The 10,633-nt window shown below is 44.7% G+C and overlaps 1 protein-coding gene across 2 annotated transcripts; it reads right to left on the bottom strand.

Annotated features, from left to right (window-relative positions):
* Positions 1-3,643: 3,643 nt before the first annotated feature.
* ATP5MC1 (ATP synthase membrane subunit c locus 1) lies at positions 3,644-8,079 on the bottom strand. 2 transcript variants are annotated; one of them, XM_044999615.1, is made up of 5 exons: positions 7,925-8,079; positions 6,808-6,856; positions 5,799-5,876; positions 5,206-5,381; positions 3,644-3,872 (listed from the first exon to the last, which is right to left on the bottom strand). In XM_044999615.1, exons 1-5 carry the CDS (start codon positions 8,062-8,064, stop codon positions 3,758-3,760), a joined length of 558 nt encoding a protein of 185 aa, XP_044855550.1. In that variant the 5' UTR covers positions 8,065-8,079; the 3' UTR covers positions 3,644-3,757. The 2 variants fall into 2 exon arrangements, with proteins under 2 accessions (XP_044855550.1, XP_044855549.1); XM_044999614.1 differs by having other exon boundaries at positions 7,843-8,012.
* Positions 8,080-10,633: the final 2,554 nt, after the last annotated feature.

Genomic DNA, 10,633 nt, shown 5'->3' with positions numbered 1-10,633 from the left:
GGCGTGGCCTGGGGGTGCAAGACTTTGCAGTTGCAAGGCTCTGTGCAGCTAGGGTGGTGCCTGGGTGTCGTGACCTTTGCACTAGGGTGACCAGATGTCCCGATTTTAGGGTCTTTATCTTATACAGGCTCCTATTACCCCCCATCCCAGTTTTTCACACTTGCTGGCTGGTCACCCTGCTTTGCACACAGCATTGTCCTCGGCCTATACTTATTGTGGAGGTTGATGAGTCAGTGTGATGGCATTCGTGATGTCACCACATTGCATCACAGCCTGAATGCATGCAGTGTAGGTATAACCGTGTGGGTCCCAGGATATTAGAGAGACAAGGTGGGTCAGGGAATATTTTTTTATTGGACCAACTTGTGAGAGAGACAGGCTTTTGAGCCACACAGAGCTCTTCTTCAATAAAAAATATTACCTCACCCACTTTGGAATGTCTCTCTAATCACAGTAGGAAGACATTTTGAGACTGTGCATTCAGTAATGTTTTGTCAGTCTGTTGCCATGATGCTCTCCTGGCTACAATCATGCTGTGTTTTCACCACTCCCGCAGGCAATGATCCTATCTTCATCCTAGAATTTTACAGCCCTTTACCAACATTAAACAAACCTCAAACCTTCTCTGAAATATAAAGCATTATCATACTCAGTTCACAGAGATGGGAGATTGACAAAAACAATGAGGAGTCTAGTGGCACCTTACAGATTTATTTGGGCATAAACTTTCATGGGTAAAAACCCCACTTCTTCAGGTGGGCTTTTTATCCACAAAAGCTTATGCCCAAATAAATCTCTTAGTCTTTAAGGTGCCACCGGACTCCTCATTGTTTTAGTGGATAAAGACTAACACAGCTACTCTTCTAATACATGGGAAATTGAGGCATAGGACATGAAAATCTTACCCAAGGTCAGGTAGCAAGACCGTGACAGAGCTTTGAATAGACTTTAGGACTCAGCCTACTGCTGGAATTTAACAGTTACATTCTTTTGGATCAATATATATAACTTGAACCACAGATGACCTCAAATGTATATACTTGGCAGTAGTTACAAGTTGGAAATATTTGGTGAGCTTTCCTCACACGATAACAATAGTCATGGGTTGGGTTAAACCCCATTAAAACTTCCCAGTGTAACAGCCACCCTTCCATTCAAGGTAAATGAGGGAGCAATTAAATGCCACTTTGTTTAGCAACAGCCAAAACAATAGAGACCAAAGCCCAAAACACAGACCCACAGGACAAGGCTGAGTGCAAGCTATGACATGCAGGCTCAGGGGTTTCCCAGGCACTTATATAGCAAATGCAGGGGCTGAGTACTCACTGGGGAAAGGGAATGGGGTGCATATGAGGCTATGTCTACACTTAAAAACAAGACTGTGGCATAGCTGTAGCACTTCAGTGTAGATACTACAATGAAAGGAGGGCTTTTCCTGTCACTGTTGTAAACCCATCTCCCTGAGAGGTGGTAGCTAGGTGATAGACGAATTCTTCCAGCAACCTAGCACTGTCTACGCAGTGGGTTGGGTTGGCTTAACTACATCGTTCAGAAGTGTGGATTTTTCACACCCTGGAGGGATGTAGCTGGGTTGATTTAATTTTCTAGTGTAGACCAGCCCTGAGACAGAGGCAGAAGCAATAAAGCAGACACAGTGGCAGGCCATGGCCAAGAAAGCCAAAGATACAGCCAGAGCACCTACTGCCAGAGAGGAAAAGAGGGAGCTCACGTGGGATGATTGTAGTCCTACATGGCTGCTTCATTTATTTATGCTCAAGGCCAGCCTTGAGTGGGGGTTAGTCAAGCATGTTAAGAAACCACACCTATAAACAAACCAGCTCCTCAGAGGTACTGATGCACCTTACCTCCACTGAAGTAAGTTAGGTGTCTAAATACCTTAGAGGATCTAGGTCCCAAGAGTCTTTTCATTTAAAAAGTAGTTGATCCTGCTCCATGTACACTGATCCCCTCCAGCAGAACTATGTACATCCTCAGAACAGTTCACAACAGCTACCTATCTCAGGACAAGTTACATTCATTCCAAATCCTTTCCCCCACCTTCCTCTTTACTGGGATTTCACACAATGTTATTTGGCCCAGATTCCTCCTCTCTCCACACAGATACTTGCTCCCGACATAATCACTTTCCTCAGAAAAGATAGATACTAGGCTTGTGTAAGATAGGAAATACAGGACAAGACTCATGGTATGAAGTGAGTTTTAGCTCACTTAATACAGCAGTTGCCTAGGAAACACAACTGTAAAGCCTTAGCTATGGTACCACATGACCATATACACAAAACAGCTCCAGCCGTGCAAGGAGAATGCCCCTAACTGGCTAAACACCAGGGCACAGAAGTCACCATACTTAAAATAGCACAGTCCTTTCACATTCATGTATGTGTATTTGACCAACAACTTTCAACCTGGAATCCTCTGAGATTCAGATGAGTCATTTTCTCCAACACAATCCCTTCCTCCTGAGAGTACTTTCTTACTCGTACAGGGGAGTTTTGGGATTCCTTCTGACTCCATGTTACTGTTTGCCTCACAAGGCTACTCCAGCAGGTAAGTAATGAGAAAGCACCCTAGTTATTAGTACAATCCATTTTAAAATTCACATTGTCAGCAAAGGTCATGACTAGAACTTCAACAAGGGCTTTAATTTACCAACAGTTGTTTTAGAATTAATTTATCAGAAGCAGAGAACCAGGTAAGATTTCAACAGCTGTGATCTTCCAATTTTTTTTTATTAAGATCATAACTTTCTTTCCAGCAGAAGTTTAATTGAGTTGATTTAGAACGCGTTAGAGCCTTGGTGCTTTCCTCTGTTCCAATCTCTGTTATAACACTGCCAGTCATGCACAGCTGCTGAGGAAGTAAAAGCCATGTATTCATGTCTGAATATCAGTGACATCACATCAGAATTTTCAAAAGCCTTGCTGAGTGGAAAAATAAACCTTAATTGGTACCACTTTGTTATTGCTTACCAGAAGCTGATGCAAAGAACCCAGGGAGGGTTGGTTGATGACAGCCCTTTTAAACCCTGACCTTTGGCCCACCCCATTTCTCTAACACAACAGGGAAGTTAAACGCATAAGGCATGTGTTGTTGGAACGTCTATGATGGAAGATACCTTACCCACATTCAATTACTACCACCAGATATGCTCAAATTCTCCTTCTGAGAATCTCAAGACAGCCTGTTTCAGATGTTGCATAAGAAAGGCACCACAGTTAAGATATTGATATGAGAAAATGGTGCTGTCTCATATCAGCTTAAGCAGCTATCTGCTTTAATATGGCAACATCTGCTCTATCTTTTGAGATCTTCGCAGATTTGTGCAAGACCATTGTATTTGTGAATGTGATCAGCTCCAGTGGCCCTATTATTATGGTAGTATAAAGCTGCAGACTCAAGTCATTTAGTGGCAACCAGCCAACTTTACTCATCTTGCCACTTTATTTACAATAGCTACCTTCTCCCACAGCCTCCCATTCTTTCTCTTTTGAGTCATCTTTAAAAAAAATCTTACAAGGTTACTTTCTTTTATCAGTATACTATGGAAGATGAATCCTTAAGGACACCCCAGGCCTCAGCACTGGGCCATAATGAGTGTGAGAAAGGAGGAGTCTGAAACTAGTTTATTAGGAGAAAAGCTTGTTTAATTATAAATCTGGAACGCTCTGGTGAAGGAGGCAGACTCAACCCGGAGAGGACACAGAGTGATGGAAGCTATGGGTCGGCCCAGAGGCGATCACATAGCAAACAGGATGAGGAACGCCACCATCAAACAGAAGAGTCCCATGGCCTCGGATAGGGCAAAGCCCAGGATGGCGTAGGAGAAGAGCTGCTGCTTGAGAGAGGGATTCCTGTAAGGGACACATTAAAAAACAGATTCCTGTGTCAGAAAAGCCAACAACAAATCTATTCCACAAGCCACTGGATTCAGTGGTAAGGTTATGCCTCCTGAAGACAAGATCCCACAGAATAGTGGATACAGATGAATGTGGATATGGCACTGGGAGGCTCAGAACACACACATGCATTAAGTTGGAGCAAATACATTAGTGAGAGAAAGCCAAAGTAGTTCAAGGTATTTCCCTGGCTTCTTTAGCATGTCAGTGTGCAATCCACTGAGCCCCTGAAGGTTGGTCTCCAATGAATTATTTGATCAGGCAGCAATCCCTTACCAAGCATTAATGGGATTACACCCTCTGTGTGATGGTAGACAGCTGTGAAGTTCTATCGAGTTGTTGTAAGCATGTCGAAAGAGTGAGGAAGTGATTGACATTCTTTACATAGGCGCCAACTTTCCCCATCACTGGTGGGTGCTCGCGCCCTCCCACCCCTACCCTTTCCCCACCCCATTCCAACCCCAGCCCCTATTGGACCCTTTCCCCAAATCCCTGTCCTGGCCCCACCTCTTCCCCAGCTCGGGGAAGAGGTGCTGGGAGCTAGGGGGAAAAAGTGGGCACGCAGCACGTTCAGGGGAGAAGACAGAGGTGAGCTGGGTGGGGAGCTGCCAGTGGGTGTTGAGCACCCACCAATTTTTCCCTGTGGGTGCTCCAGGAGTTGGCGCCCAAGATTCTTTACATCTTGTCTTAAACTATGTAGTGTAGCTGTTTAGCAGTGTAAATAAATCACTTTCTACCCCAGAGGTGCCTTCATTTCACTGGTGGGCAAAGTGGTTCCTTAGCACGTATTAATTGGGAATTAAATTTGTAAAGCCTGTGGGATGTGTGTGGATAAAAGATGCTACAAAAATGCAAGATCCTCAAATGGTTCCTTGCGGTTTGGAACACTACAGTTCTAAATTCACCTTCTTACTCCCCTCCCACTTTTCTGTTTGCTATGGTCAGTTTCAATGTCCTTTTCCTATCAAATAAGTACAGGCGAGTCTAATCTTATGTGGGGGTGCCGTTCTGCGGTTAGCGCGTAAAGCAAAAACCGCATATAGTCAAAATTACATTGGAGTTAAATGGCGGGCAGAATCGCCCGCACTACAGAAACAGTATTTAAATTGTTATTTTTCTCTTTTTTTTTTGTTTGTTTTTGCCGACCGCGTAAAGCTGAAATCGTGCATGTTAAATGCGCATAAGATGTGACAGACCTGTAACATCTAAGACTGAGTGTTTACAAAAAGGGCCTACACAACTGACTGCTGGAACAGGGAAGTAAAGTTGAAGCCAGTGGCTTGCTTACCTGGCATAGCCGATGATCAAGCTGCCAAACACGGTTCCAATACCTGCTCCTGAACCAGCCACCCCAACTGTGGCAGCACCTGCACCAATGAACTTAGCAGCAGTATCAATATCCCTAGAGGTAGTGCTCGTTTGGAATTCCCGGTGAGCCAGCTGTAGATGGGAAACACCAGAGGGCTGTGGGGAGAAGAAGCCAAATAGTGACATGATTTTAATTGAATGCATTTATTAAGTGTCTATCTACATTTTATGCTCTATTCTAGGTACAGCATGGGCATCCAAACTTTGTCCAGCTGGAAGGCCACTCTAGCATCTTGGTAGGGCAATACTCCAACCCATAGTACAACCTCCAGCCATTCCTTAATGTACAGGACGGACGGACACACCTCGAATCTCTGTACAGCATCACCAGCAATTCAAGCTGGTAACCTGAACGAGGCACTGAAGACAAACAGTATCTTCATTGTCCAAACCCACATACATCTGGCTAGTGATGAATGACAGGGCTACCCATAACAAGGAGGCATTTCATCCCAAGATGTTAAAAATAGAGACCCAATTATAGCAGCGAGGGGCAATTTTCTTTAGCCTTACCTGTACAGTAAGAGTCTCAGGCCTGCTCAGTACAGATATGGAAACCGGCCTTGCCAGAGCCCTGGAACAGCAGCGGAACTGAAGTGAAAGAAAGACATTTGACCCACAATGGGACACCTCCACATTCCTTAGAGCTGAAGTCAGTTTACAGTCATCTGTCGGGGTCTTTGAACAGCTTTTGTCAGGAACAAGAAATTAAGAGTCACCCTCAACTCCACTGAAAATTTGAAAGTACATGTCTCAGGGACTCAAGCTAGTTGACTAACAATAACCTATAATCTAAGGACAAGACACTACTGAAGTATAATAAGTACCACTAAATTTGAGTTTTGAGCCAGTGTTGTACACTTTGAGGGATTTATAATGAGGAAGGAATCCTATCAAGAGTGGAGGTGCCAGTACCCTTAGCCACAATAGGTTAGCACAGGGGTTGGCAACCTTTCAGAAGTGGTGTGCTGAGTCTTCATTTAATCACTCTAATTTAAGGTTTCGCGTGCCAGTAATACATTTTAACCTTTTTAGAAGGTCTCTTTCTATATGTTTATAATGTATAACTAAACTACTGTTGTATGTAAAGTAAATAAGGTTTCAAAATGTTTAAGAAGCTTCATTTAAAATTAAATTAAAATGCAGAGCCCCCCGGACCAGTGGCCAGGACCTGGGCACTGTGAGTGCCACTGAAAATCAGCTCACGTGCCACTTTCAGCACACATGCCATAGGTTGCCTACCCCAGGTTAGCATATCTTCTCAGCCTCTGGATTTGCATAACAATACAACCCTATTGAGACTGAGAAGATATCCACCCTCCCTTCACCAACACCACAGATGACCTTGATTCCCCCAGTCAAGGAGTCTGGACTAAAAGTTATCCACCATAACACATCCCAAGTAGAATGGTGTCTGGGACAGCACTCTGACTACAGCTCTAAACAGAAATGCCTTCATTCTCCATGATAGCTGCATCCCCACCTCCTGGCATTACTCCTCCGCAAACAAATGACTGCTTACCAGAGCTGGAGAAGCAAGGAGAGCCACTGGAGTCTGCATTTTGACTGATCTAGTGAGAAGAAAGCAAAAGCACATTGAAAAGGAACACCACATACCCAAACCCACGTTACTCTTTATAGTAGAATGCTCATCAGATGCTCCCCAGAACTATACGCAAAATTTAGCTGTTGTGCACTATCCTTATCCTGCTTCCTTCCCCTGATTCTCCCTTCAATTACAACTCAGTCTCTCTCTTGGCCAAAGCTTGTTGTAGTTTTACTTGGGGTCCTTCAGACACAGAGTCACAAAAGGGTTTTGCCAATTTTCAATCAAACTAAACTAAAAGAAAAGGCTGGCTTTGAATAGATGCCGACAGAAGGATTAAGTCAGTCCCTCAGAAACAAGAGAGAACCACACAGATGGAGTAGCATGAGTGAGACAGTGACCTCCAATTGTGGAAAGTCACCACGAGGGCCAAGATGGGAAGAATAAACTAAGGGATTGCCTAGATTAGAATAAAGTTCTAAAGCTAGCATATTTAAAAGCTCTAGTGGGCACAGGACAAGTTGTTAGCAGGAAGAGGTGAATTCTGGTGGGGTGGAGCCTAAAACTGCACCTTTACCAGAGAACAAGTTACCGTATAGCTTTCCCTGGCAATGCCAGTTGTAAAACACACCGTTATTGTTAGTCACTACATTTTTTAAATACACTTATTGTCATAATCAGGACACACCCTAACAAGAGGGAGGGTGCAGCAAATCAGTAAAGGGCCCCTTCCTGCCTCCCCCTCCTCAACCACCCCCCTTCCTGCCTCCCCCTCCTCAACCGCCCCCCTCAACTGCCCCCAACTGCCCCCTTCCTGCCTCCCCTCAACTGCCCCACCCCCCTCCTCAACCGCCCCCCTCCCTGCCTCCCCCCCCTCAACTGCCCCATCCCCCCTCAACTCCCCCCAACTGCCCCCTTCCTGCCTCATCCCCCCTCCCCTCTCAACGGCCCAAGCCATGAAGGTCAGCAGAGAAGGCGGCCGCCCTAGCGAGCCAGGCTCGGGCACCTCACCTGCGGCCGGTAACCCCCGCAACTCGAGCTCCGGAGCTGCAGCCCTTTGAGAGAGGAGAGCAAGCCCCGCCCCGCCGCTCACCTTGCCATGTACCCCAGCGTCCTCCACTCCCATTGGCCGCCGCGACGCAACGTGCGCTGCCCTGTTGCCTCATGGGAACAGAACGTGCTCTCTCTATTGGCTCTCCTGGATGAGTCTCCGCCTACCAAAATCCGGGACATTCGGCCTGCGTGACACGGAGACGACGTGATCACATCTCCAGGTTCTGATTGGCTCCTTTGTGGCGTCTCTGGCTTCTGATTGGTTGGCTGCCTGATGGCCTTCCAAAGGACCATAGAGTTGGCCAAGGGGGAGGATAGAGAGTCCCTGTTACTTTGACTCTTTCCCCCTTCAGACCTGGAGATTATTGCAACGTGCGAACTGAAGCTACCTTGGCAGTCACGTGATGAGGCTGTAACTGCTGGGCTGACGGGTTCGAATCCAGACCTGGACAGCTCACGCACAGGGGATCCCAAGGAGTTGTCTGGGGCTGAATTCGAACCCAACCCCCACAGCCACTATCCTGGCCTGGATTTGAATCTGGGATCCTCATCCACCATGTTGGGCTGGATTGGAACCCTAAATCCCCCCTCAAGCTGTTTTGGGCTGGATTCGAGCCTGCCCCTTCACCTCCCAGCAGTTGCCTCATATTTGAACCCAGGGTCTCCAGTGGCCAGTATGGGCTGGATTCAACCCACAGGCTCATGAGCAGTCATTTATAGGAACAGTTTTCCTTTCACAACTCTCAGCCTGGTTTTAAACTTGAGGTCACGGGTTCAAGTTCAATCTGAGTTTGAACCTTTCACTCTTTTATGTTTAAAGGTGATCTGTCTTTTTATGCTTCTTCATGATGCAAAACAAAGGCTGGAAATGTTTAGAATTATTTTATTTTCTACTTTTTTCCCTTAGTAATGTTACGCTTCCCTTTTGTCAGAGGTCTCTGTGGATATATCTACACTGCAGTGTAAGCCCATGGTTAATAGAACTCAAATGAGCAGACCCTGGGTTCGTTAACCTACAACTAGAGCATCTACACTTGTTTGTACCATCAGGTTAGTAATTGTTGAACCCTGGATACTAACCCCGGACTCCAGTCCAGTATCTACACAGCATTATGTGGGCCCAAGACCAATCACTGATATCCAAGACTTTCTAGCACCTTCCCAAAATGTGTCCGCTCTAGATCTTGGTTTGTGGTAGTGCGGTAAAATTTGACTGTCCAAATGACAAAGAAATTCAGCCCATAAATTCTATGATACTTAGATACTTAATTCTATGAAAGTTAGATACTTTTGGCAGACTCCCAGAGCACAAGTCCAGTGGGACTGCATCTACATTGCAAAGTAATAGGCTATCCTGGGTCGCATCTTGACTCAGGGTCAGACCTTCCACCTCTGTCCAGGAAACCTAGGTCCAAGCCCTGGGTTAGTACAATTTGTAGACAGCAGGAGGGTTAGGTCTGAGCCTGAGTTCAACCCCTGGGTTTACACTGCAGCATAAATATACCCTGTGGGTCACTTGGAAATGTAGGCTTGGGGCTTTCTCAACCTTTAGTTAAAGGATGTATGTATGTGATCAGGCCTCAACAAAGAGGGTTTTTCTCCTGTGTGTTTGAGTTAAACAGGTGCTGACAAAATCAAATAAAAATTGAGGTTTAAAACACCAAATATTAATAAAATTATTCCCTTCTCACTTAGTTGGGTTTATTTTCCATGTTATCTGTGATGTCACTATTAATTTTTATTTGTTTGACCTAGGAGCCCTAATTATGGATCGGGATTCCATTGTGCTAGGTGCTGTACAAATACAGAGCAAAAAGACTGTCCCTGCCCCAGAAACCTCATAATCTAATTTATAAGACAAAAGACAACAGATAGATACAGACAGGCAGGTTCATAATTCTACTTGTTATCCAGTGCTTTAGAATGTTTTTAATTCATATTTTCTTTTTACCTCTGGAAGAAGCAAAAATGTCAGAAGCCCATTTTTTTTTCTTTTGTAGGTTGCTTCTAACTGTGTTTTGTTTTAATGGGCTGTTTAAAACACCTTAGTTTTTCTTTGTTTTGTTAACATTTGTAACTCAAACACCTGAGCAAACAGTAGGAAAAAATGCTGTTGTTTAATGCAGCACCCCAGGTCCTAGAATTAAGTCCTCAGCTATTTCTGCATCCTTCTAGGAAACCTACAGGGAAGATAAGCTCAACGTTCCAGATATTTCTGAGGTAAAAAATAGAAACAGAAGTTACATACAATATACAATTTTCAATTAAGTCAAAGTTATGTAATTCATGCATGTATTAAGACGTTAATGGCCTGATTTTTAAAGACCTCTCACATATGTCTAACATGTCTCAGTGACCTTGACCTTTCCCCACATCAGTACACACTGAAGGAGGGAAACAGGGCAGCCACAGAAGAAAAGTAAAATGAGGTGCTGCTCCACCATTCTGGCAGAGTAAAGACACACAGTGAGTTAGGCTTTGGGTTCATCCTAAGGGGAAAATTCAACCACTGAAGATTTTTTCTCGCTGTTCAATACTTTTTCTTGTATTGAGTTAAACAGGTGCTGATAAACAAAAAGCTTAGAGGTTTTAGCCACTGAATAATAATAATAATAATAAAAAAAACAAACCCCACGTCCTCTCTCCATCAGGTTTATTGTCCATTTTATCTGACAGCTGTCTGCCAATCCACAAACTAGCCAGCGGGTGGAGCCATCTGCCTGAGCAACAGGGTGTGTACCACCCTTTC

This window comes from Mauremys mutica, chromosome 25 (assembly GCF_020497125.1).
Source record: "Mauremys mutica isolate MM-2020 ecotype Southern chromosome 25, ASM2049712v1, whole genome shotgun sequence".
NCBI lineage: Eukaryota > Metazoa > Chordata > Testudines > Geoemydidae > Mauremys > Mauremys mutica.
Note: the sequence above shows the minus strand (reverse complement) of the source record. Positions and strands in the feature narration are given on the sequence as shown.